A 26082-nucleotide genomic window follows, 5' to 3' on the forward strand; every position below is an offset into this window, starting at 1 on the left:
TACCAGCTTAGAAACTCTTCCAGAGAAGGAAATCATTTTTTCCAGTTGACAGGCTTTTATATTACATTTCTAAAAACATTTTTTTCAAACCTGGAGTACAGTGTTTTGAAACTTTATATTTTGGAAACTAGAAAACCAAAGATACACAAAATTGATCTAAACTGACTTCTCAGCAGATCAGTTACAAAATTTAAATCTGTGATGACACCTACAAATGACATCCTGTGGTATTCCACGCTGTGTGGTGTATTTGGAAAGTGAAGCACACGCAGGGTATTGGAAATCCTCAGGCAGGTGTGCTAACTTGCCATAGTATGGACACTGATGTTGTGCTGTCGTGGCGGAATACTGGGAGAAAAGCACATATGCACCCCGTGTTGGGCCTGAGCTTGTGATAAGGAGATGAAAGGGGTCACTGGCCACGTCCTGCCGTGTATCTTACGGCTTTCAGCTGTCTTACCCTGCACAGCCTGAGTTCCTGAGTGGACCTGTGTGAGGTGCAGAGGAGCTAGACTGTGGTCTCTGCTCAGGTGTGTGTTGGGGGCTCAGGTTCACTTTGTTCTTAGAGCAGCAGGTGTGTCTGAGAGACAGTGCTGGGACCTCAGTCCATTTGAGAACCTGGGATCTTACAGATTCCTGGTCCCTGGCCCCTGCAGGTTCTTCCCCCTGTTGTTCTATGGAGGAAAGGAAGTGGGTAATATCAGGGGCAGTTTTTTCAGGCTGACTTTAATTTTCCATTGCAAAGGAAATTACCATGAAAAAGAGTTGAAAAATGTAAAACTAAGTAAAAGTCCTTACCGGAGACTATATGAACAATTGTGAATTAAAGGATCTATCCATGCTGCTTCTGATTAGGGCATTTTTTGGGCCCTGGCCCAGGGGCAGAGATTTCTGGATCCGCAGGAAAAGTCATATTCTTGCTTGTTATGGCTTTCTTCTTTTTTTAAGAATCTCAGTGATGATAATTGCTTCTTTCCTAGTGTTGTCTTAATTGTGTTTATCTTTTACCTTTTCTTAATGTTTGAAAGACATAGCACCATTTTCTTCCCCTCCCTTTCCCTCTTCCTCACCAGCCTGAAGTCTTGTCAAGGATGTCACTAGTGGATGTGGCATTTCCAGTCAACTTACTCCCCCGCATTGATACTGCAGATGGGACCCCACTTCCCCACTTGTACAGGGTGGATGCTGTCCCACAGTGGCCACATGTGTCCCCATCCCTATAGGGCCACGTACCGCAAACACCAAGCTCCTAGTGGGATCTTCAGTTCCTTAGCCACCGAGAAAGGCTGGATGGTCAGTAAACCCTTTCTGTTTTTCAATTAAACTATTTATGAAGATAAACAGTGACCCATATGAGACAAAACAGCAGAATAAAGAAGTGGGAAGGATCCTTATTTTAAACACTTGGACATACAAGTTAGGCAGGAAAAATGTCTTGCACAGAGAATCTGAAAAGCTGCCTCTTTGACATTTGGGTGACAGTTTGAGGGGCTACTACCTAGACACGGAGCTAAGCGAACAGAGGAAGGGAGGAGCAGCCAGTGTGCACAGGCCGGCAGTGTGGGAGCTCCATACCCTTGCACATGTCATGTGGCTCCCTTCAGATGTGCAGAAGGGTAGAGAAAAATAAAGGCCCAGGGGTAGTCCAGGCCTCCAGGGTTTGCGGGCTACTCCTCAGGGCTCGTCCTTGTTCTTGCTAGTATCACCATAGCCAGGAACAGTTCTGTGCCACACCTGCCTCCTGGGGGAGTCATGGCAACAGCATCCCTTCTGGGTGGGTTTCAGTGAGAAGGAAAAGAGTCATAAATACACACCAGAAATGAAGGGCCTTACTGATCAGAAACCTACAACCAGACTTCATGTGAAACCCTAGCAGTCGCCATGTGGAAGGGGACACCTGTGTTGTTCACACGGTCACCTTTTGTTAGGTATATTTTACTCTGCCCACCATAAGGAAGGAGTGGTTTCTTCTACAGGGTGTCCTTACTGAGTTTCTTCATTTTTAAGGGCACCTGTGTGTGTGCCTGTGCCCACAGCAGCCCCTTGGTGACCCAGAATGAGCAAGCTGCAACTCCCTGAACTCGTGGGGCTAGTGGGTGCCCAGCTATACGATGTGCTTGTCCATAAGTGTGTTAGTCAGCTTTCCTGTTGCTGAGAAACAGTACCCAACATGCACGATTTACAGGAGGAGAGGCTTATTTTGACTCACAGTTTCAGGAGATTCAGTCCATATTGGTTCTGGAGAAGGAACATCATGGTGGAAGGGCCTGGCGAAACAAAGACGCTTAGTTCGTGGTGGCCAGGAAGCAGAGTAGGGGAATAGTGTCAGAGTGGCCTTAAAGGGCGAGGAACCAGATATCGTCCCCATGAAGCCATGACCCATCCAGACATACCCAGAAGTGTGTTTTGCTAATTTCCTGGGCAGCTTCCAGGCCAATTAAGTCAAGGCTTGAAGCTCAGCCAACACAAGGAGTGAGTGGATCCATGAGCCAGAGCAACATGAGCTTATGAGCTTGGGAAGTAGTCAGTGAGCTGAAACCTGATCCAGGAATGTTCTTTTTAGAGGAGAATTAGGAGTGAAAGCCTGGGTTAATTTCCCACATTATTGCTGGGGCCCACAGGTGCAGGCCAAGCCCTACTGTGCAGTGTGGACCTATGTGTGGGTTTTACATGCAGTATGCTCCTGGGGAGACCAGTGCACCTCACCCAGAGCGAAATACTTCCTCTGTGCAGGGTTAGGTCCCAGGCCCGTCTGAACCAGATCGTCTCGTCTCCAGATAGATCCTCAGCATCCTGGTTACAGCTGTCCCTGAAAAGCTGCTTTGTGCTCAGAGCTCTAGAGTGCTCTTACTCTGTCTAATTCTGACCCAGTGCCTCCTGTAATCGCCTCTAAAGGAGTTGGATGCTGAGCGTGTTGAGGCTCATGCTGCCCCAGGCCTCCTCCCAGCCCAGCAACGCCCTGGGTGCGTGGAGTTGGGTCCTTGGGGAAGTAAGCAGTGCTTCCATCTGGTGCTGTCTGCAGATGGGAGTGTAGTATTGGGGGCTGCTTTGCAATAGTGGAATTTAGTGTCTGGAAGGTCCCCTTGCCTACTTGGTACATGGAATGGCCTCATCTTCCAGATGAGAATGAGAAGTGGGGAAGGAACAGTGGAAGTTTGAACGCACCACTGTGAACCTGCAAACAGTGAACTGAGTCAGGTCACCTGGGAGCAGCCCATCCTGGGCTTGCTGTGACCTGGCCATAATGAAATATTGGGCATGTGGAGTGCCCACGCACAACTCACTTGACTTAGGGTGGTGGATTCCTGTGATTAAAGACCCTGAGAGGGCCACTTTGGAGGTGGGGTTGGTAGAGATGAGTTTGTGCTTTCTGAGCAGTGGTGCTGGGGTACATGGCTCATGAGGGACACATGTTGGTCTGCTTCCCTTGTGTGAGTGACTGGTGTGCTGGGCCTCTGGAACACTCGGCTAGAATGGAGCTGGGGACAGGGAGCACAGCCTGGTGAGGAAGCATCTCCCTGCTGGTCGTGCTGCCCTGCCTGTGACTGCCTCTCTGTTATCCGTATTCCCCATCCTCAACCCCCTCCCCGAGTTAGGTAGACTGTTTCAAAGGAGTCTAGTCTTCTGTTGTCAGTTTCCTCTGATAACACTCAGTTCCCACCCCAGCGGAAATCATGGGGTCCCACGGCATCCCACCCTCCATGATGGCTGGGATAGTCCACCCGGTGTTTAGCCAGATGTTCCTTTGAAGATTTGTCATTTACTCCCATTGACACTTGGATAACCCAGGTTTATACCACTCACTTTTAATTTGTTACTTAGGTCTTGGTCAGAGGTGCTGGCAGTTTTGTTGTTTTCCAGTCCTTTTGGGGCATACAGTTGGGGGTTTTTGACCCTGGTGCTTAGAGTCCACACTGCCCCCATGCAATGCTGGGTTACACCACCTTCTGATTCCACTTGGGAAATGAACTGGTTGTCTCTAGTGGTCTGTGTTTTCATCAATCTTTATTCTTTTAATGCAAGCGCCCCCCGCCATTACTTATTTCCTGTGAATATTTAAAAATGTAACATATGAGCGTTACTCTGAACTAAACGACGTGTAAGGCCACCTTTTCCATGTTTAATTCGAAGTTAAGTATACTTTTGTGGCAGTGGCACTGTCTGGGCCCCGTGTGCTTTCTGAGCCATGCCCGTGCCTACTCGTGATGGACAGGTGTACCTGGCTCTGCTTGGACACCAGCACTCGGGAGCTGACAGAAATTCGGCTGTTTCTTCTTCCTGTGTCCCACCTGCTTATCAGCTCCTGTGATCACCACATCCGGGCCATGCTTCCCTATGAATGTAACCCTTTAAAATTGCTTACAAGTGGCTCATTAACTGCCTTGTACTTGAAAGTGAGCATTTGTTACCGAGCTTCTTCCCATCTGGGTTTAGCACCTTCTGTGGCAGGTGCTTTTCCACCTAAGAATCTTTGGAATAGATTTTTGGACTAATTTGATAGCATTTCTAAGTCTTTCCTTCAAAAATATACTTAGAACATTTTAAAAGAACATTCCAAATGCTTAGATAGCGACATTTGACTGAACATTAAAAATCTTATTTAAGAAAACCACTAATGGTGGGCTTTCTTTTTTGTTTTGGTGCCGGGAATCGAACTCAGGACCTTGCGCTTGCAAGGCAGGCACCGGAACCACTGAGCTAAATCCCTGGCCCCAATGGTGGGCTTTCTTAAAAACAGATACCTAACATTTAATCAGTCTACAGTGATCTGGCTATGCGATAAAAGGCCCCCAAAGGTTTGTTGGTGGTGAAGAATCAATCTTGTGTTCTGTAGTTCAGAGTTTTATATCTCTAGAATATCCACCCACCTCCTGAAGTTTGCTGTCTGGATGTAAATAAGTCTGAGGTCCTAAAGGCGGACCTGAAACAGACTTTGGTAAATCATAGTATGGACCCTTGGGGGGTTGTCTTGCCTGACTTTGGAGAAGCTTTGTCACCTGCTGTGGTCATGGTTAGCACTGTGCTGGGCCCTTCTTGGTTGAGACAAACAGTGCTCCCACGCTAGGCCTCCGCTTGCCACCACTGCATCCTGTGGTTGACGAGGTGAGTAGCATGGCCGAGCCCTCACTCCCAGGCCTCTGTAGGGACGTGGCATCAAGATTCTGGACTTGCACACTGGCTTTTCTAAGAGAGACTGGGCTGGCCTCACTGCGGGATTAGGCGGACATCACAATGTGGGCTGCAGTTGCTGAGGCAGATGCTGGAGTCCTCTACACAGTGGGTTGTGCCCAGTCCTGCCTGTGTGACCAGCATTTATAGCTGACCTCTCTGGTCCTCCCTCCGCCCTTTCCTTCCCTTCCTTCCTTCTTTCCTTTTCTCCTCTCCCTCCCTTCTTTCTCTTTCTCCTTCCTTCCTCCCTGCCTTCTTTCCTGGCTGCTTTTCTCCTTGCTTTCTCAGATTGAACTCAAGACCTTTGTGCTGAGCTGCATACCCAGCCCATTGTTATTTTGAGACAGGGTCTTGCTAAGTTGCCCAGACTGGGCTTGAACTTGCTATCGCCTGACTCAGCCTCACAGAGTGCTGGATACACAGGTGCGCACCACCACACCTGGCTCTGCTCTGGGTTTCTTACCTTAAAATGACAATGGGTGATCTCAGATTCCAGGAGACCCTTGCCATGTAAAGTGTTACGTGGTTACTATCAATTAAGTTCTTCTCATCATTTTTAGTATAACAGGTCACCTTCTGTTAGTGTAGTGACATGTACCTAGGTACGCAGCTATTATCATTTTCCCTCAGTCTTTTGAGTCATTTTAATGGATTGAAAAAAAGAATGCCCAAGGTAGCATTGCCAGGTTCTTATTTGGTTGGCTTCTGACAGAGCTGTTGAGAACAGAGGCCACCCAGGAGCTGCCTGTCCTACCCTGACCTCGCCTGCCTCTGTGAACGCCAGGCCAGTACGTCTTGGCTGTGCTTAACTGTTCAGTTTCCTGTGTCTTGTTCGATTCTGATGAGAAATGGTAACTTCCCCTTTTACATTTTGCATCCTCCAGGGGGACAGCCGAGGCGCTGCTGCTCTTCTGAAGAGGTAGCATCAACTGTGCTGTCCAACGGAGACCAGAGTCACCAACTTGGAAATAATCCTCCAAGAAAAGACACCAGCGAGTCCAAGGTGGGGATTGCAACTTCTGTGTCCGTACTTGAAAACAGTAGCAGAGAGACTTCCAAGCGTCCTGAACAACGTAGATTTTCTCTTGACCTAAAGATGCCAGCATTTCACCCCACGCAGGAGGTGCCCAGCTCTAGTGATGGTGTGGACTTCCCTTCGAGTACAGAAGGAGCTGACCTACAGCTCACATTGGAGAGCCAGGCTGGTCATCCTAAAGACAAGCTGTCCGATTTGCACAATAAGGAGCATTCTGGGGGAGGAAAAAGTGCACCGGCCCCAGACCTGGTCCCTCTAGATTTAAGTGCAAGGTCGACCCGGGATGACTCCAGCAATAAGGAAGTGGCTACCTCCCTGCAGGCTGCTCTGGTCATTCACCCATGTCCTTATTGTAACCACAAGACCTACTACCCAGAGGTCTTATGGATGCACAAGCGCATCTGGCACAGGGTCAGCTGCAACTCCATGGCCCCCCAGTGGATTCAGCCCAATGGCTACAAGAGCATAAGAAGCAACTTGGTTTATCTTGCCCGGAGTGGACGAACAGGGCCTCCACCTGTCCTTGGGGGCAAAGAGTGCCAGCCCCTACTCCTTGCTCGCTTCACCCGCACTCAAGGGCCAGGTGGGGCACCTGGACCCAAAGGCATCTCTTCTCCCCTGGGAGTGACCACGAAAGCGGCTAGCATGCCTAAGAATAAGGAGAGCCATTCCTCTAGCCCCTGTGCACTGTGGGCACCTGGCCCCGATGGCTATCGACAGACCAAACCCAGCCAAGGTCAGGAACCCTCCAGTGCTTCAGTGCAGGGGCCCCCAGTCAAACCCAAGCTGGAGGCCAGCTCCAAGCCAGCACCTGCCCTGGGCAGCGGAAGCCTTGGCAGGAGTGCCACCCCCACACCCTCTGTTATAACTCGGGTGGGTGCCCAGCCCTTGGGCAGCAGCAAGCCGGTGGAGAATTTTGGGGTCCCGTTGGCAGGGGCTGGCTTTGCCCCTCCAAATAAGCACAGTGCCCCGGACTCCCTGAAAGCCAAATTCAGCCCTCAGCCTCAGGGTCAGCCTTCTGCGAAAGGCGAAGGGAGCCCTCCTCTACCTCTCCGAGAGCCCCCCTCGAAGGCGGTCCAGGAGCTGAGGACGCTGGCCACCTGTGCTGCGGGGCCTAGAGGGGATCCAGCCTTGCAGGCCCAGCCTGGGATGGCCGCAGCACCCCCCGTCTTACACTCCATCAAGCAGGAGCCAGTGGCTGAGGGCCACGAGAAGCGCTTGGACATCCTCAACATCTTTAAGACATACATTCCAAAGGACTTTGCTACACTCTATCAGGGCTGGGGTGTCAGCAGTCCCGGGCCAGAGCACAGAGGTAAGATGTGCGGGCTCCCTCCTCCCTGGCCACTCGGGAGCTCCTGGAGTCCCTGAGGGCAATCACAGGCTCTTTCCTCTTGCAGCACAGCTGCTGTCTTCCTTTGCCCTGGCTGGCAGGAGTGCTTCCCTATGGGGACTCTGCCCGGGTCAGTGGTGTCCAAACACGTGCTTCCTGCTTCTGACAACTGGGAAACCCAGTGACGTTCCCGCCACACTGAGACTTGATGGGAACAGGCAGGCTTGCTTGCCCTTCATGCTTTATTATCATTTTAAATAAAGCATTGGTAGATGTTCATTATCCTTCTTTCTCAAGAAAGAACAATGTCCATTTGAAGTGATTTTCTTATTTTTGTACAGAAATGATTTGAAACCTACCTAAACAGTACTCCAGAATTAGTTAGCAAAGCTGTGCAGAGGATGCAGGTTTCACCTGAAGTCAGGAGAACTGAGTTATGCTAAAATTCCTGAAAAAATACTCCTTCCAGTGGCTTCCATTCCTCCCACTCTTCGTATTGATAACTAATAGTAATGCTGGTTGAGTTTCTTAACTGTAATACTTGGAAGTAGGAGTATGGATTTTGGATTCTTTTGATTTTGGAATCTTAGATTTTGGAATCTTCTAGATTTTGGAATATTTTCATATATATAATGAGATATCTTGGGGATGAGATACAAGTCTAAAATCAGAATTCATTTATGTTTCATATTCTTATAACTGGAAGATTATTCTTCACAGGAATTTTAATAAGTTTGTGCATGAAAAAAAGTTTATACATCGAACCATCAGATGTCAGGTATGGAATCTGCTACTTGTGATGTCATGTAAGGACTCAAACATTTTTTTGAGTTTTGGAGCATTTTGCATTTTGGATTTTCGATTTTGGAGTAAGGATGTTTACCCAGTACTAATAAGGAATTTCCAGTAGTTTTCCTCATTGGCTATACCTTGAGTACGATACCCCTGTTCTTTAAACACATGGAACACTGACTGGGAAGTGTAGATTCTGTTAAAAAGTAGAACAGATGAACCCCCTGTGGGACGCAGTCCCTTAGTTTCCTGGGTGGTCCTAACCCTTCTCTGAACAGAATACCTGCTGTTACCCTATAGTTCCTTAAAGCAGGTCACCACTGAAATAGCCTGGGAGACCCAGGCCCTCAGACTTGCTGGGAATTTGGAAGCACTGTTGGGGGTTGTGGTCCAGGCCTGGGGCCATCTGCTGCCAACAGAGCACTCCGCTCCCCAGTTCATGGTGTGACGATACCCAGTGGCCAGAGGTGGTGCCAGCTAGATTGCCCAGGCATGCAGCCGCCAGCAAGGAGTAGAGTGTCGCCTTGGGTCTGTGCCTGGTCCGGGGAGGCTCATCTGAAGGTGTTTTCCAGCGGAGGACTTGCAAGCACTCTGCACTCCTGGGCGTCAGCAGTGAAGGCCTGAGTGAGGGGCCCTCTCTCCCTGTTTCTATTGTTTTCTTTGCAGTAGTGGGGGACTGAACCCAGGGGTGCTTTACCACTGACCTACATCCCCATCCCTTTTCTTATTTGTAGTTTGAGATGTGATCTCACTCAGTTGCCCAGGTGGGACTTTGATCCCCCTGCTTTAGCCTCCCTGAGTGCTGGGATTGCAGGCCTGTGCCCATCCTCTGCCCCTGTGTGAAGATACTGTGTTTGCCCGTGAGCTCTAGACAAAGTTTAGGCTGACCGCCTGGAGTGCTGAGCTGTTGTAGGAGTGGCCCAGGGCCCGGTGTCAGGCTCTTGTCTTCTCTCAGGAGTGTGCTATGTGTGACAGTGTCACCTGCAGCCTCTCACAGGCTGGCAGGAGACAGCTACCAGTCGTTCCACACTTCTCCCATTTCAGTTCTGCCAGTGGGTTCTTTGGGCTCTGCAGTGTTCTGCAGTCCTGCAGGCTGTTGCTGTCAAGGGCATTGCTGGTGCGTACTGGCCTTGGGGTGGGAGGACACCTCACCTCTGCAGGTGTGGGTTTCCAAAGGAGAATGGCAGAGATGCTTGTTGTGGACCCTGGTTCTTAGCGGCTCCTCACCCTCTTGTCCTGTTCTTCCTGTACTGCACTAGATGTTGGCACTGGGTTTAAATGACTGTCACAACATGAGCTGGCCTTGTCATTTAATTATTTACCTGGTAATGGCCTCCATGAAGTGTGCCACTTTGCCCTTGTATGTGAGGGTGAGGTGGCCAGAGTGGGGAAGGACTTGCCACCCTCAGGTGACATTAGCTGTGGTGGACTTCTGTTGGTCCTGGTCTCCGTGGGCCACTCACAGTGAGCTGAGAGCACCTCTCTGAAAGTCTTCTGCTTCCGAAGTCCTTTCCTGAGTCAGACATCCTGCCCTCTAGAGCCTGGTTTTTCATTTTCCCATGTTCCAGTCTTGATTTACAAAGCTTCTGAAGTGCTTTGGCAGGGAGGAAGCCCAGCAGGCTTAGAATGGTCTGACCATTTGTGAGGTGTGTGAATATTGATGTTTCCTATTAGGGGGAGTCTGTGACGGTCATGTGGCTTAGGAAGTTATGTGCAGCCAAAGCAAGTGCGTTGTGGACGTGTTCCTGACTGCATCAGAAACTAAGCTTCTGAGGTTTTGTTTTTCCATTTGCTTCTGCTGAGCCTTCTTCTTTGCCGTGTACAGACACAGTTCATTTTTACTTAGGCATCTCAATGCCTGTTTTGTTCATCCTTTGTCAAATGAATCTTTCTACCTTATGACACAAGCGAGCAACACATTTTGGATCTTTATACTGCCGTCTGATGCATTTGCAGTGTATCTCTTAGTTGGTATCACCTGCAGATCTAAAGGTCATAGCTTCTCTACATAGGGCACTGGCTAAATGTACAGCTATCATGTCATCCTGTAGTTAAGGGAGGCAAAAATGTGCAGTGGTGTCCTTAGAGGTACAGAAGGCTGTGGCTGCCAGCAGTGTGACCATGGACACATGCAGAGAGCTCGTGGTTTAGTGCTGTCCTAGGCACCAGGCTTTATTCAGAAATTAAGAAAGCTGCTTCTCAGAGACTTGTCTCCCCCTGCCCCCCACCCCACCCCCAGGTTTGCCTGGATGATGCTTCTGAAGGAGTGCAGCATCTAGAAAGCCCAGCCAGAGTGGAAGGACAGGACTGTGGTGCCTCCTCACTCACTGACGAACCCTTTAAGAGCAAAAGCACTATGCTTTCTGTAATCTTTCTACAACCTGACCATCAAGTCTGGAAACATGTGAATATAACATAAATGGATTACTGATACAGTAGCACTAAAATAATAAATTATCTGTGCCTCCAGGCTTTATGGTCTGTCTATATTACATGATAATACGGATCTTATAATAAGAATTTAAGATAATGAGATGTGATAATTCTACATAAAATAATGCATAAGATCTTTCTGATTGGGACTTTCAAAAAGTCTTTTGTACCAAGGGTACATTGATGTGGCCATGATGAAGGTGTGTGCTTGCCTAAGCAGTTGCATATTTTGGTAGAATCTCTCTGATCTCCTCTTTCCCCTTACAGATGACATGTTGCATACAGTATGGGCCAGGTCCTTTTCCTTCATTTTAAGGCCTCTTTCTGTCTGCACCTTGAGTTTCTAGGTCAGCATGTTTGAGCTGTTTGCTCACCAGGTAGTCTTCAATTCAAATTAAGTTTATAACCTTTTGATTAACTCAGAATTTTGGAGGAGCTCGGGCATGAATTTACTGACCATAAAGGGCAAGTGTACTTTCTTTAAAAAGTAGAGAAAGTGATACGGTAGTGCATGGAAAAATTGTGTGTGTGTGTGTGTGTGTGTGTGTGCACGCATGCATGCATATGCATATACTGAAGAACAGAAGAATAGAGGTGCTGTGATTTTTCTGCTGCTAATTTGGATAGGAAATAGTAACTAACAGTACTTTAGTAGAAGAATGTTAATGACTTAGTTTTTAGATGTTGTGACTGTTGGATACAAATGACATTGTTCATCATCACCATCATTAGGTATCTCATGTAGGCATAGTTGGAAACTACTATCTGGAACATACCTAGGAAAATCCAGATAACCAGAGCAGCTCCCAGAGGCTTGATTGGCCAGCTGGTAACGAAACTGGGGAACACAGTCACTTTTCAAGTTGAAATTTTTCCTTCACCAAAGTAAGACAAAGGAAAGCTTTTCCATTCAGAAAGGTTAAGAGTGTCAGCTATTTGACAGAAGCTGACCATTGAAAAGTTTTTCTGCAGTGTAGAAACCAAGAGCCCTGATTGTGAGCACCAGTCTCCTTGTAGTGGGTGTGGCTGGCTGCCCAGGTGGTCCAGGGGAGCTCCCCACACTTTTCCTTCCTCCTGTGACGCTTGGTTAAGTGTTAGTTCTGTGTACATTTTGCATGTTAACTCCTTACCAGATGTATGGTTTGCATATATTTTCTCTCATTTGCTGGGCTGTCTCTTTACTCTGTTGACTGTTTCCTTGCTTGCTTTCTGCTCTGAGGCAGTCCCATTTGTCTGTTTCGGTTTTTATTGCCTGTCCTCATGAGGTCATACCCAAAACATCGTCACCTAGGCCCAGAGCTACAGAAGGAGAATCTATGAAGTAGCAGTCTTATGGGTCATTCAGGACACCAAAGGTCATCCCACAGAGTTAACTGCACAGTTTGTGAATGGAGCACTTGTTAACATTTCTCAGCGGCTTCTCACTGGTAGAACAAGCGTTAGTTTAAAATTTTGTTACTATTTTGTGTTTGGGTGTGTGTATGCGTTCCTGAATAAGGCAATGGGAAATCAACTGCTTAGTGGGCAAATTCTCTTATTTTTTTTTAAGACTGATTTTCATGATCTGTCAAATGAGAAATTACACAAGATCTGCCTCACAGGCTGTACATTTCCTTCATTACATTGTTTTGATTTGCATAAACATGACCTATCATGTAAAGTGATTTTGCATTATTTTTTATATGTTGAGCCCACTTTTGAGTTACAGCAAGAACAGTAGTGAAGATCTGCTTTTCATCCAGTTTGACTGAAGTGTCCTTTTGTCATCCTTTTCATTTGCGTATTGTATTTAAATGTCAGACTGTAGAGACAGCTAAAGGAGCATCTTTTTTAAAAACATTGCTACAGGCATAACATGTTCTAGATAATATTTGTGTTTGCTTTCCTGCCCATTGAGGTGAGCTACCATTGAGCATGCCGGTTACAATGGACCCAGGGACTTTTCTTTGGAGCTGCCATTCCATGAAAAGTGAGCCATTTGTTTCCTTTAGGGAGAATGCCTCGAGACAGGACAGGTGTGCAGACAGGTAGCACACACCTTCTATATCCCTTTCTAAATAAAGGCCAGGTCTATGCTCGGGATCAGAAGGAAATTGGAATCCCAGGGCTTAAGTGCAGTGTGGTTGAGTGTTCTTGGGAAAAGGGGTTTTCAGTGTTTTCCACCACTTCTGACGGGGTGCTGCCTGTTGTTGGCTGGCTCACTGGGCTCCAGGTTTCCTCTGTGCTAGAGGCAGGCAGGTAGGAAGCCCAGAAGGTCCCAGTCCTGCTGATGGCTGTGCGTGGTTGCTCCACATCAATCTCCTGAGATCACAGCTGGGGTGCGAATGGGCTCTGGTCCTGGTCACTTCCTATTATCCATGCGCCTCATCTCTGTCACACTGATGTCACTTTGATTTGCCCGATGCTCCTTGACAGAGCTGGGTGATGGCTGGGCTGCCCATCCAGCTGCCTGGAGTTACATGCTGCCTTGCAGAGGTGGCACTTCCCTGTCTCTGCCCTGTCCCCGGAACAGTTTTTAATTCACTGTAATTTATGCACCCTTTAAGTCCTGCTGTGCCTGGCCTGTCAGCCGAGCCAAGACAGTGGCTGACAGTTGTCACTAGGGCTTAGAGGTGGCCTCCAATGCTGATACTTAAGGTATACTAATGTTATTTTCCTCTCCCTCTCCCCTGCCCTCCCACTTCCTCACCTCCACCCCAATCCTGCCATGGCCGCTCCACACCATGCCACACCACGGCAGGGACACTCCGGACACAGGCCCGCCCAGGAGACTTCATCTGCGCCGAGTGTGGGAAGAGCTTCCACCAGCCCAGCCACCTCAGGGCCCACATGCGAGCGCACACAGGTATTGCCACCCCACTGGGCACACGTGGCTCAGCCCAGTGGGGGCTGGAACGGGGGTCTCTTCTGCCAGTCATTTAATTGTCCACATTGTGGACGCATTTAGATTTCAGCTTCTATCTGGTGACAGTGCCTTCGGCCTCTGAATTTTGTACGGTGGTCCCCTACTCAACACCTGAAATGTTCTTTTTATTTTTGGCATCCAAGTGCCATGTGGTTTAATTCGAGATAAGCCTGTTTGCAAATGTTCCATTTTAATTAGAGTAGACTCTTCAGAAATGAATATGCTAATGAATTATATTGCCACTAGCACAAATGAAAATCAGAGCACCCTTCTGGCTTGATGTATGGCTTGGTTATATCCTGATGGACACGACGGGACCGTGGATACACCAGACCGCTCTTGATGGTCAGTGGTGTCTTGCAGAATCCTCAGCCCTCTGTGACGAGCTTGCTGGAGATTGGATCAGGCTGTGCTGTGTGTGTCAAGATAGGGCAGGAGCACTAGAGAGACAGGGAGACAGGCGCTCTTCATCAGAATTGCGAAGGGCACACCAGAAGCCAGCCTGATGCAAAATGACACGGGCCAAATGGTAAGTAATGCAGGAGGAGCGTCCCTTTACACACACACTGATAATTAACGTTGTCAGTGATTGCTTTCTTCAGCAGTGGAGTCTGAATTAAAAAGGGCAGTGGCCCCAGGCAGCCGTTATCCCAGTCTCTTACTGTAAGTGTTACGGTAAATTGGTATTTTCCGGCCACAGGCGAGGCATTGGTGTCTGTTTTTCGAAAGTGCTTAATCTGTAATGAATTCATGCAGTGTGCACGCTCAGGAATGTCACCCACTCTCTGCTTGCTAACAGACCCCTTATTCCCACAGTGGTGTTTGAGTGTGATGGTCCTCGAGGTTCCGAAGTTCACACAGCCTCCATGGATGCCCCCAAACAAGTAGGTCCTGTGAGTGAGTGGCTATCTGGGTTTCAGTGCTGGAAAGAGTGGTGTTCCTCACCAAACGCCAGATGTGTTTTTACTAGATGTGACAGCAGTAATTCTGCATGATCTTGATACGGAACCCACCCTATCAGGGCAGCCTGGGTGGTTGGTAAGCATTGAAGGCCATCTTAGATGAGTCACAGGGTTAGGGGCATATGACTGGCTTTTGGTGGTGTTGGGATAAGGGGATTGGTGGAGAGCAGTGGTTACTGCAAACACTAGAAATTTATACTTTCTTCCCAAGATGTTTTGGGTCCAAGTTTGCCTTAGAATAAATTATTTTTGGTCTTCTTTGTGGACATTATTTTTGTATTCTTCCAAGAGAAATGTTTCACGTTCATGGCTGTGTGCTTTGCTTTGCCATGTCTTGACCCTGTTGGCATGACCATCATGCATTAAAATATCCACATGGACAGGTTTTCTGTGGGCCTGTTTTCAGTTCTGTGCATGAAGCATACTGCTATAGGTGTGTGGATTTCACACACAAACCTTTCGGGGCACACAGAATTGGGCAGAGCCAAGTCATGTGGGGTGGAGCAGTTCTCTGAGGTAGGACCACAGCCCCTCACAGGTTGCCTCCCTGTTATCCTGGGCTGAGAGCCTATGATTTGGGGGTTTATTTCTCTACTTGCCCCTCCTATGGTCTTGTTCTCGTGCATACATTCTCTATACAACATTCTAGCCCTCTCACCCTTGCTCTGGAATAGTCTGTCACTGCTTGCTCTCTCCTTTGCCCAGAGCAGTGTCCCAAGTTGCCTGGGTGGTGGAATCAGGTTAGTATGCCTAGTCCGGACAAGCCCAGGGACTGTCTGATGACGGTCAGTGTGGTCTAGTGAGCCCTCAAGGAGACTTGAACATCATTCTGATTTGTTTTGCTCAAGGAAAAGGTAAGAGACACAGATGGGCTTTGTCAGGGGCTGCTGCTTAGTGATGGGGTTGGGTTTAGAGCTGACGTTACCCAGTCAGGGATTTCATCTATTTTTCTAATGCATTTTTAGAATTTCTATTTGTTTTCTTGTGTTGAGAAGTTCTAATTGTTCTTCCAGGCCTTTACTTCATATATTGTTGACAAGATCCCCTGCCATTTATGACAGGGCTTTTTCCTCCAGTCCTGGAGATTAAATCCAGCAATTTCACAGTGGCTGCATCTCCAGCCTTTTTTTATCTTTCTTCTGAGATAAGAGTCTCCCAGAGAGCTGGGATTACAGGTGTGCACCACCACGCCTGGCTTATGACAATTTTTGTGGTGTCACTGTCAATAAAATCCACAGTTGTGAAATGTAAAGGAGTTAACGATGCTGTGATAATTTATGAAGTACATATAACTCTTCACTGAATACTGAATTAAAAGATTTCCAAACACACGTGACCTCTTCTTGAATTAGCTATCACTGTTCTTTTTAACAGCAATAAAACCTTCTTGTACAGCAATAAAACCTTCTTGCCACACAAAAGCCACTGGAACATGTGTGGGATGTGCTAATAGCACAGCATGCTGTAATTGGAGAATCACACAACTGGAGTGAGTCCACAGTGTTCTGTCACACAGGGAACCATTAAACCCACCAAGACCTGCCCCGCCCTCCATATTGCCCATTGAACCCAGGCCTTGCCTCTACCAGGCAAGTGCTCTATCTGCGCCCTTGGCCCTGTACCTGGCTTTGGATAAGCATGTTTGACAGGGCCAGAAAGCACCAGGTGGAGTTGTGAATACCAGATTCTTCAGCAACACAGACCTGTGGATTGGGTGAATATTAATTCTACCTAAGCCTCTTTAAAGGCATCCATCGTAGCGAGAAATAGAGATCAAAACTGCAAATCACTGAGATTGTAGTTTAAATTGTCGTGTGCTACAGTTATGCTGATAAATTATATTTGTTACTCATCCTTGCTTCATGTGCTGTTATGTTATCCTTATTACTAACTGACCTCATGGTGTCAAGTTTACATAACTCAGTGCTGTGTTGTTGGTTAATGTGGATCCTGCCCTGACGCATACATGAGCTCTGGATGCAAGAGCTCAGCAGATCAGCTTTCTTTTCACCTGATCTACAGTGATGGTTCAGGCCAGTGTTAAGCCTAGGCTTGCTGAGCACAGCTGTCTTATAGCAGCTACTGTAATTGGTTTAATTCCATATTCAAGGTCTTGTCCTCTTATGGTACTTTTCATTTTTTGTAACCTAAAAGTAGCTTTATTATAACTGAACACTCTGGGTCTTGAAGGAAATTCCATTTTCCTTATCATTCTTTAAGAATTCCCATAGAGATTTGTTGTCCAGAAAATTGAAAAACACATCAATAATAGGTAGGGTTCTCCTTTCTTAGCCAGTGGTTCTCATTATTTACAAAAAAACCACAATTACATTATTAAATTTAGGATATGTTTCATATTTCTAGAACTATTACCTGTAGTTATTTATGTCTAGAGTGCTCATTATGTTCATCATCCGTGTTCCTTTTTATGTTTAGAGTGCTTTACTAACATTAACTAATTAATATTTAAATCAGATTCTTTTCCTGCGGGCTTTAGAAGCTGTGGATGTGGGCTTTCTTTTGGATCATACAATGCTGTGTATTCATGCAGAAATTATCTGATATGACACTTAAATGTGATGGACTTTTATACATACACATAAGAGGCTAAATTATTAAAATGAAACAGTATTTAAAAATTCAGTTTTATAATCATCATTTGTAATCATTTATTCAGTTATTAACTATTTTTGGACACCCACTATGTCCCAGGGCCTGTGTAGGATACAGGGGAGACAAGATACATATTTTCCCTGCTCCTCTGGTTCTTTTTTAAAAAATTTATTGGTGCATTTCAGGTATACAATATAATGACATTCATCATTGGAAATTTGCACCTTTACATAATCTCTCTTGGTTCTTATTTTTCCCTTTTCCCCTGCCCTCCTTTCAAAACTCCTCCAGTCCTCCCTATTTACAAAGACTTTGTTTCCATTTTTTCATTTTCTCATATTAATTCCATTGCCTTCTTTCCTTTCCCCAACTTCTCCCACTTCCCCTTCCCCATTGGACCTTTTCTTCTTATTTCACATTAGCTGTTACACCTTTTGATCCTTATTTACACTTTCAGTTTCTCATACCAGAGAGAAACTATTGGGTATTTACACATGTGTGTCCTATTTATTTCACTTAAGAGTATGGCCTCAATGTGGATCCATTTAGCTATAAATGTCTGTAGTTTCTCATTCTTTATAGCTGAGTAGTACTCCATTTTATTTAAAAAAACATGTTTTCTTTATCCAGTCTCCAGTTGATGGGCAATTGGGCTGTTTCCAAGCTTTAGCTGTTACACACTGTGCTGCTGTGAACATGGATGCACATACATCACTGTGGTGTGATTCTTTTAATTCTTTTGGCCTGCTCCTCTGGTTCTTAAGGTCCCAGGGGAGCATTAGACGAGGAAATGGGTGCAGCACCTTGACACAGTACTAACCCAGGCAGTCTCTGTAGCTCCAGGCTTGAGATTGGATTTGTGGTTGTTCTAGGCATATGGCTGAGCAGCTCTTTGGAGGCTTTGGGGTTCTCGGGTGGGGCTGGAGAATGGGTCTGTTTGAGAGATAGTTGGAGGGAGATGGAGTGTAGGAATTGCACTGACTCTGGGTTTTGACTTGAGGCACCTGGTCCAAGGGGAGGGTCCCTGCCCTGAGCCTGAGAGGAGGAGCAAGGAAGCCCATTTTCACATTAAACATGAGTTTAGATTGAGAAGCTGGTTGGGGATCCAAATAGGAATGACCTACAGGTGGTGACATATGGGCGTGGAGTAGAGAAAGCATCCTGGCAGAGGCTGTTTCTGTTTAAGAGCTGTCAACATTAAATGTATTCAAAATCAGCTAATTCTGCCCAGAGAGAACAAATAATATAAATGGTCTTGAATGGAAGGTTCTGGCCTCCATCTCCCTGTCTTCAGCAGGTTCCTTCCCTCACCTATGCAGCAGTGACATGTACTTCCCGTGGGAATTGCACCAGAAGATGCACCTTGAGCGCTTTCCTAATAACCAGTGAAAACTCACATAGAGTGTGACCATGTGGGGCTCAGTGGGCTTGTGAGTGGCCTGGTTTTGTTTTAAGAGACTAGTTGATCAATGTTTATTCAGGGAGTACACAGGAAATCTATTAGTCTGAGGAAAGTATTGTCAGCAGTTTCCCCCTTGCTGCTCTCTGCTCAGAAGGCCTCCAGTTGGTGGGCAGACAGGTGGGGTTTTGTATATTCAACCACACAGCAGCGGCCCTGAGTTTGCCATGTTAGTGTTTAGTTTTTCTATCCTGGATAATTCTAAGAAATCACAGTGTAGTATAGCTTCCAGCAAAACAATTCAGCAGATACACGAGGTCCAATAAATTGCATGAAATCTGTCGTCAGAATAAAGGTTCTTGCTTGCACACACAGGAACTCTGAGGGGAAGCGAGATACTTTTCTTTTGCAGTGTCTTTCTCTCTGTGCGTTCCTCTGTGACTGTCTTGAGTCAAAAGATCCCGTGGAACTTTAAGAACACCGCGGTCAGGCTGTCCTTGGGGAACTTGCCTCCTAGCCCGCCATCAGGGTGGGAGGGGTGACCACACCTCAGTGTGACAGATACAGGCTAAGTGACAGAGTTGCCAAGAGGTCATGGTGTCTATTATCCACACACCACATTCTTTTGCATTTATTACAAAAGCAAAACTAGAAAAATGTAAGTGTGTGGGATCAGTGCATACCCTTAGGAATAAAACCCTCATCGCTGATGTTGCTGAATGTTTGTTACAAAGACAATCCCAACCACATGTTCCCTGCTAGTATTTCAAACCAATTTCTCACTGAGGAGGTATTCATACGTTACTTTAAATATGCTCGCCCTTCCCTCCTCTCTCCCCTCCCTCCCTCCCTCCCTCCCTCCTCTCTCCTCTCTCCCCTCCCTCCCTCCCCTCCCCTGAACATTGCACACAGAGCCTTCCCACTGAGCTTCATCACCAGCCCTTCTCATATGTTGAGACAGGTCTCACTGAGTTGCCCTGGAACTTGAGACCCTCCTGTCTCAGCCTCCCAGATTGCTGGGATTATTTATAGGTGTGCATCACTGTGCCTAGCTAAGGTACTTTTTCATGTATTGACATGATTGAGCAAATGTTTAGGTTGCAGAAATTAGCAGCATTCATCACTAGAAAGCCGGCTTTTTGAAAAAAATATTCTAAAATGTGAATGTTGACCTGTGAAAGTTAAAGTAAAACTTGGAAGGTTTGTTTAGTGTTATGCAGAAATTGCTTTCATTATCACATTGTTGTTAGACATGAGATATTAAAATAGCTTTTGAAACCAAGAACCCCCCTCCTCCCTAATTTGGGGATTTAAAGGGCCAGGCAGATTATTGAAATATGAAATCTGGTGTTCTGCTTTGTTTGTATTACTTGCCAAAATTTAAATACTATGTTTAATAGTTTATATCTTATTATTTTGTGTTATTTTAAAATAGTTAAGCTGGAGAGATAAGACCATTAATCAAAATAACAGGAAGTAAAATAAATGGCAGCCTAATTTGTCTCATTTTTAGCTACGAATATTATACAAATGCTGGGAAACTAGGTGGTGTATTTGAATGTATGTATACTTTCTTGTATCACTTTTAGATTCTTACATCATAGCAAATTTCAGAATGCAGTTAATTTGTTTAAGCTTTTAAAAACTCATAAAGCCAAACTAACGTCTTATAACATGGCTATCCATGTTCTCTTAGTAACCTACCAAATTTGTCAGTATAGCTAGTGACTTACCAGAATTACTTGGTCACCTGAGCCCCTGCTGCCCAGCAGCGTGTTGGGTGAAGAGCAGAGGCATCAAGGCCCAGGTGCAGTTGGGAGGCATTTAGCATCCTGTCCTCATACCTTACTCAAGGGCTCCTTCACAGGCTGGCCTCCTGGGAGGGTGGAGGGCTTCCTTGTGTGTCCTCAGCATTCGGGGCTTGTTTGTCTATGCGAGATTGAGTCACCTGTGACACAGGTGTGTTCCCTTGCCTTAGGAATGAAAAGGGGGAAAATTGACCTCATAAAGTCATAGAAGCCAGCTGGGTGTGGTGGCGCATGCCTGTGATCTCAGCACTAGGGAGGCTAAGGAAAGAGGGTTGCTGTGAGTTGGATCTGAGCCCGAAGACTCTGTCTCAAACACCAAAACAAAAAAGATTCTTAGGAGGCTGAAACGGCTTAAAGAAAGACAGTATTTCTTTCAGCATTACTGCTGAACAATCCACAGTTTATATCTGAAAAAAGAAAAGCTGAATTACTAAAAGCATGTCTCTCATGTTTTGGCTACTGTTTTCTTTGTAGGAAGAAAAAAACCCCCACCAACTTCCATGTGCTCAAAGTATTATAGTGGGGCCACTAAGTTTCTCTAGACCTTCTTTCTTACATATTTCTTTCATTTCTTAAAAGTCCTGTAGAGCTGCTGTATTTGAATAATAAAATGATGGCCCCAATGAATCAGTCATTTCAAACTACTCAAAAAATGAGATAAGTGAACATAGCTCCCATATATAAAGAGAAAACAGGAACTGGTGCACCTGGATTTATGGAGACAGTTTAGCAACCTTGTTCAAGTTATCCAAGCTTTGTCGTTGTAAAATAAGTATTTTTTAAAGCTTCTGAGCTCTTCAGTTTAAAGCCCCTGCCCTTTATTAGAGGGCCTCTGTTGTGGCCACTGGTGTTCATCGCCTGTCCCTTTTACAGTGCCCTTGCAAGGCCGTGTGTGTGGGTCCAGAGCAGGGGGTTGCAGATGGCTGTGTCCAGCAGGGTCTAGATCACATGACACCTGTGTTCATACATATTTTCTCTTTCATAGTCACTGGCAGATCAGTGTACTGCGTACAGGGGCTTCTGAGAAACATGCAAGTCCAAACATCCCAGCAGCTAACAAACAACATTGCCCATTTTACACAGAGTTTGCTTTCCTTTGTGAATGTGCCAAGCATGGGGTCCCCTTGAGTCCTGCTGATGATGAATACCCCTGTCAGAGCCTCCAAGATCTCTCCTTGGCTGGGTGTTGCTGTGCAAAAATGTAAAACATCTTTCTCCATCCACTGCAGGAAATTCATCATCTATTAAGGAAGTTTTATCCCATCTCGCATTTGGTGTCTGTTTCCTACATTTTAAATACATTGCTGTCTACACCACTGCACCCACCCTAACCCCTCATAACATGTTGGTGGATATCTTTTTGATTTCTGATATTTTTGGCTGGTAGGTGCTATGAATGCAGAGCCTGCTTTAAATAGGAGTTTTCTGAAACTGTTAACTAAATAGAAGCACTTAATTCATGATGTCAGTCAGATCCTGTCCCCTTTATTTCTAGATTTCCCATAGGCATAGCAGGAAACCAGAATTTTCCTTGAATGCTGTAGTTTATGTGTGTATGTTAATTTCAAGTGGTTGGTTTCACTTCATCAGGATTTTAGCTGAAGGTTAATGCAGTTAAGTAAGATTAATCTTGCCATATTGGTTTTTGTCCTCAGATGGTAAATGCCATTGTTCAAACAGTGACACTTCAAATGCCACTTCTGAGCATTCTCTGAAAGCTGCATGCTCACATTTATTCTTGTTTTATCATACAGATTAGTTGATTTTAGAATATCCCTTCTGTTTTTCCAACATGGTGATTATTTATGGAAATTGAGGTTAGTGCCCCTGAGTTCTGATAGAGCTACAGAAAAGCTATGCTTTTCTGTCTGTGTGTATGGGTCCAGATCCGGCTGTGTTTTGGAGCTATCATTCACTCTGTACTGTAGAATTTTGCTTTTTTCATCTTCACCTCAGCTCATCTTGCCATCTTTTAACCTTTTCTCCAGAGCCGATTCAGACACTACTGTGTTGATCATATATGCGAAACAGTGGGAGAAGTCTGATGATTCTTTATGAATCACTGGAAATGATTTTCTAAAGATGCCTCTGTGGATGCAGCAGGGCAAAGTTAAAATACTTGATGGTTGTATAAAATGAGCCACCACTAAAACTAGGGGACCTTAGCCTACTTGGCTGTTTGGCTTTGGTAAGGTCACTGTCACTGGTGCTGGTGTTGATAAGAAAATTAATAGGAAAAAGCACTTTGGAACCAAAAGGCAGAACTGAGCTTTTCTGTTGTTTTCTCCTTTTCTGTGCAGGGGAGAGACCATGCTAACACAGGGACTGTGCAGACAGTGCCCCTCAGAAAGGGAACCTAGAGACACACTCCAGCGCCCCTGGGCACCCTGCGATGGCCATTGGCAGTGTCCTCACAGATGTCCCGGCAGCCTCCCGGCAGTGACCATGTGCACCTCGAGGAGGAAGAACTGCAGGTCTCCTGGCCAGACACCTCAGACCGCCCGCCGAGCTGCTGCCCTGGAGCAGAGACTGAGGGAGATGCCTCTCCCCACTAGACATTTAGAGCAGTGACAACGCTATGCCTAGGATTCCCTGTAGATCTCACACATGCATATATGTGCTCTTCAAGCATAGCCCGTGTTTTCTTACCATAACCAGTGGTACTAGCAGGCACAGTGGGAGCTCAAGGCATCTGTGTTATTCAAGACAAATTTGAGACACTGGAACAAAGATACTTGTGTGTGTTGGATGGAGCGGAGAAGCTAAGCACTGTAGGAGGAGCTCCTGTGACCAGAAGGACTGCCGTGGTGGATGTCAGGACAATGATTGAGGTTGATGAAGTATTAGCACTACTGCCTCTCCGTATCTTAGTTGGTATTTAAAATAATAAATAAAGAGAGGAGGGAGGTGGCAGTCAGTGTTGTGGGGAAATCAGGAGTGAAATGGGGTGGTGACAAGATCCTAATCAGTCACAGGTTCGACCATTTCAGCCTTGGGGCCATTGCATTTCCCATGTGCTGGCCCTGCATTTCCACCCTCCGTGCTGAGTCTGGCAGAGCACACTTGTCTGTGGGAAAGTGTATGTTCTGATTTGGAAAAGAGCTAGTTGAACACTAAGAAAAGCAGGCTTCTTTGTTTATTCTCAGGACCTTTTTGTAACAGGGCTACATTCTGCAAACTGCTCACAAAGGAAGACTATGCGTTTTAACAAATTACTTAGCCACTGAATCCTCCCAATTTGGGCCTGTTTTATTAATGTCAGAAGAATCCCTGAGTAGATTTGGGGGCCCTAGATCACTAGGGTACTAATGCTCTGGAACCTTCTGCTCTCCACCTCCCCTGCCCTATTCCTCCTCTGCACCATCCCAGCAAGTAGGTGTCTTTCCGCCTTGGGCCAAGTGACCTCCGCAGGATGAGTAACTTCATTTGTTGAGCGTGGAGGTCACCAAGCCCTTGGGTGGGGGATGGCTTTATATACCTCTTCCTCAGTAATGCAAATGCAAGTTTTGGTGGTGGGGTTAGGCCCATATCAAAGGATCTTATACCATGCAGTGTACGCAATTTAAATTGTATTCTACAGATATAAATATTTTCTTTTTCTATTGCCGTGACACTATGTGTGATGGTAATATTTCTGAGAGTTTCAGATTTTTGCACATATGATTTTATGCATTATCAAAAGTTACTGCTGCCTTGAATGAAAATGTTCTGTGAAATTTTTTGCAAAAGCTTTACTAGGTTTTTTTTAATTGTGAAATTTTGTAAAGGCAGGAAATGATTAAAATGAGCATGCTAAATATATTTTTCAAAAAGCAATAATTTTACATGTACAGAAATTATCCTAACCTTTAATACTGGTGAGAGCGACAGTTTACTTAATACAGTGATGGATTAGTGCAGTTTTTGTAGAAAATGGGCTTCTGATACAAAGACTTGTTTAAACACACACCAACACACAAACCCTGAAGTGTGGTTTTCCTGTTCTAATGATTTGTTGGATTATTATATTATTATTATTATTTTATTGTTATTGTTAGTTAATGTTTGTTTTGAATTCTACTTGTTACTGAGTTTAAATTACTTGACAGTTCAGGTGACTGCGACACTTGCAAACAATGCAATGTAACTGGCTAGCTTATATATATATATATATATATATATATATTATTTTTTTTACTTATTTTTCCTGATATTCTTACACCGGATATGTATGAGAATGAGCTATTGTGTTGGTGTGCTTGGGAATGTCTGCACAGATACTGTTAAGCAACTGTCATGGATTGTTCTGTGAGGTTATTTGAGCAAAGTTATAGAGACACATTCCTCTGTCCACCTGAGAAATCAGAACACCCTTCTGTTGATTTATGTTTGATCATTTTGATACTTTCCCCAAAGTGATCATTTCTGCATTTTCTGGCTTTTGTTTCCTTGGCTGAAAGTAAACGGTGACATTTAGGAATGTGAAGGGACTAGTGATTCAGTCCTGTCTTTTTTCTCTGTGTTTTAGTTATTAAAAGAAATTCTGTACCCAAAGTGACACAAAGGTGTCGTCTACATTTTTACTGTTTCAGAAGCTGCACGGAAAAGTGCAATTGGCATTTAGAGCTGGAAGTGTCTTTTTTTCCTCAAATTTCCTTCCCAGTTGGTCTGGTGGGGAGAGAGGCGCGTGCTGGGCTGCAGCCACAGAGTGCCGTCTGCATCGGCTTCCAGGAGAGCAGCTGTGAGGATGGCTGGCTTACATGGTGATGTGCCTGCCTCTCAGGGTGCAGAATGAGGTTTTCAGAGGCGCACAGCCAGGAGGGGCCGGGGATCGAGACTTCGAGCCCTGCTTCGCGCCGGACTGGATGGGTGGCCCCCTTCTTCCACTGAGGATCAGTATTGTATTGGTTTGTTAATTTGTTTGTGTCAGTTCAACCATAGTATTTAATATGATTTGTGTTTTCTTATTTATTTAGCCAATATGTTTTGATTTGCTTTTTTTTTTCAAATGATAATTTCTGCATGATACACTTCTGTAAGTCGCCTTCTGACTGTTACAGACTTTCTACTACCTCTACCAACCTGCTGTCTCCTTGTTTCCTAACAGGATTTTTACAGTGTTGCGTCTAATGTAATTTAGACAATAAAGGGTTTGGTTGTCTACACTGCAGTGCTCCTTGTGTCTCCCCTGCCCTTCACCTTGCAGTCTCGCAGCATCCTGGCTCGGCTCGGCTCGGCTCGGCTCGGCTCGGCTCGGCTCGGCTCGGCTCCTGCCTGGTTTAGCTTGGCCCCTTGCCTTCTCACTGTCACCTTTCTCCCTCCCCACTCATATCTCTTCTCATTTTTGAATTTAAATAACACACAAATAATGAGCTTCTTAAAATCTTTCAGGTTAATTACTTGTAGTCCTTAATTCAAAGAATGAACATTTAAATTCTCCAAAAAAGCAGATGTTCATTGTCTTCTCTGGGAAATCACCCCCTGTACCTGTACACGTATTTGCCTGGCTCCTAAAAGTCTCACTGCAATCTTAGACTGATGCGTTGCACCTGTGTTGGTACAATGCAAATTTCAAGCCATGTGGATTTTGCCTTTTTGCTTCTGAAAGTATCAAGTGTTTTAAGAGGTTTCCCCAGTATTTATTTATTTTTTA

The 26082-nt window shown here is 45.6% G+C and overlaps 1 protein-coding gene across 2 annotated transcripts in view; it reads left to right on the forward strand.

Annotated features, from left to right (window-relative positions):
• Znf516 (zinc finger protein 516) overlaps positions 1 to 25594 on the forward strand; it is a 115635-nt gene extending 90041 nt beyond the window's left edge. Inside the window, exons 3-6 of one of the 2 annotated variants that reach the window (XM_087191079.1) lie at positions 6054 to 7520; positions 13504 to 13608; positions 14485 to 14552; positions 22751 to 25594. In XM_087191079.1, the coding sequence (XP_087047205.1) occupies positions 6054 to 7520; positions 13504 to 13608; positions 14485 to 14552; positions 22751 to 22810 (1700 nt within the window). In that variant the 3' untranslated portion in view covers positions 22811 to 25594. The remainder of the gene's footprint in view (positions 1 to 6053; positions 7521 to 13503; positions 13609 to 14484; positions 14553 to 22750) is intronic. The other variant, XM_087191087.1, reaches the window with a different exon arrangement.
• The last annotated feature ends 488 nt before the right edge of the window (positions 25595 to 26082 follow it).

This window comes from Heterocephalus glaber, unplaced genomic scaffold, assembly GCF_053883595.1.
Source record: "Heterocephalus glaber isolate CG9 unplaced genomic scaffold, H.glaber_assembly_v1.0 deba00000331, whole genome shotgun sequence".
Classification (NCBI taxonomy): Eukaryota; Metazoa; Chordata; class Mammalia; order Rodentia; family Bathyergidae; genus Heterocephalus; species Heterocephalus glaber.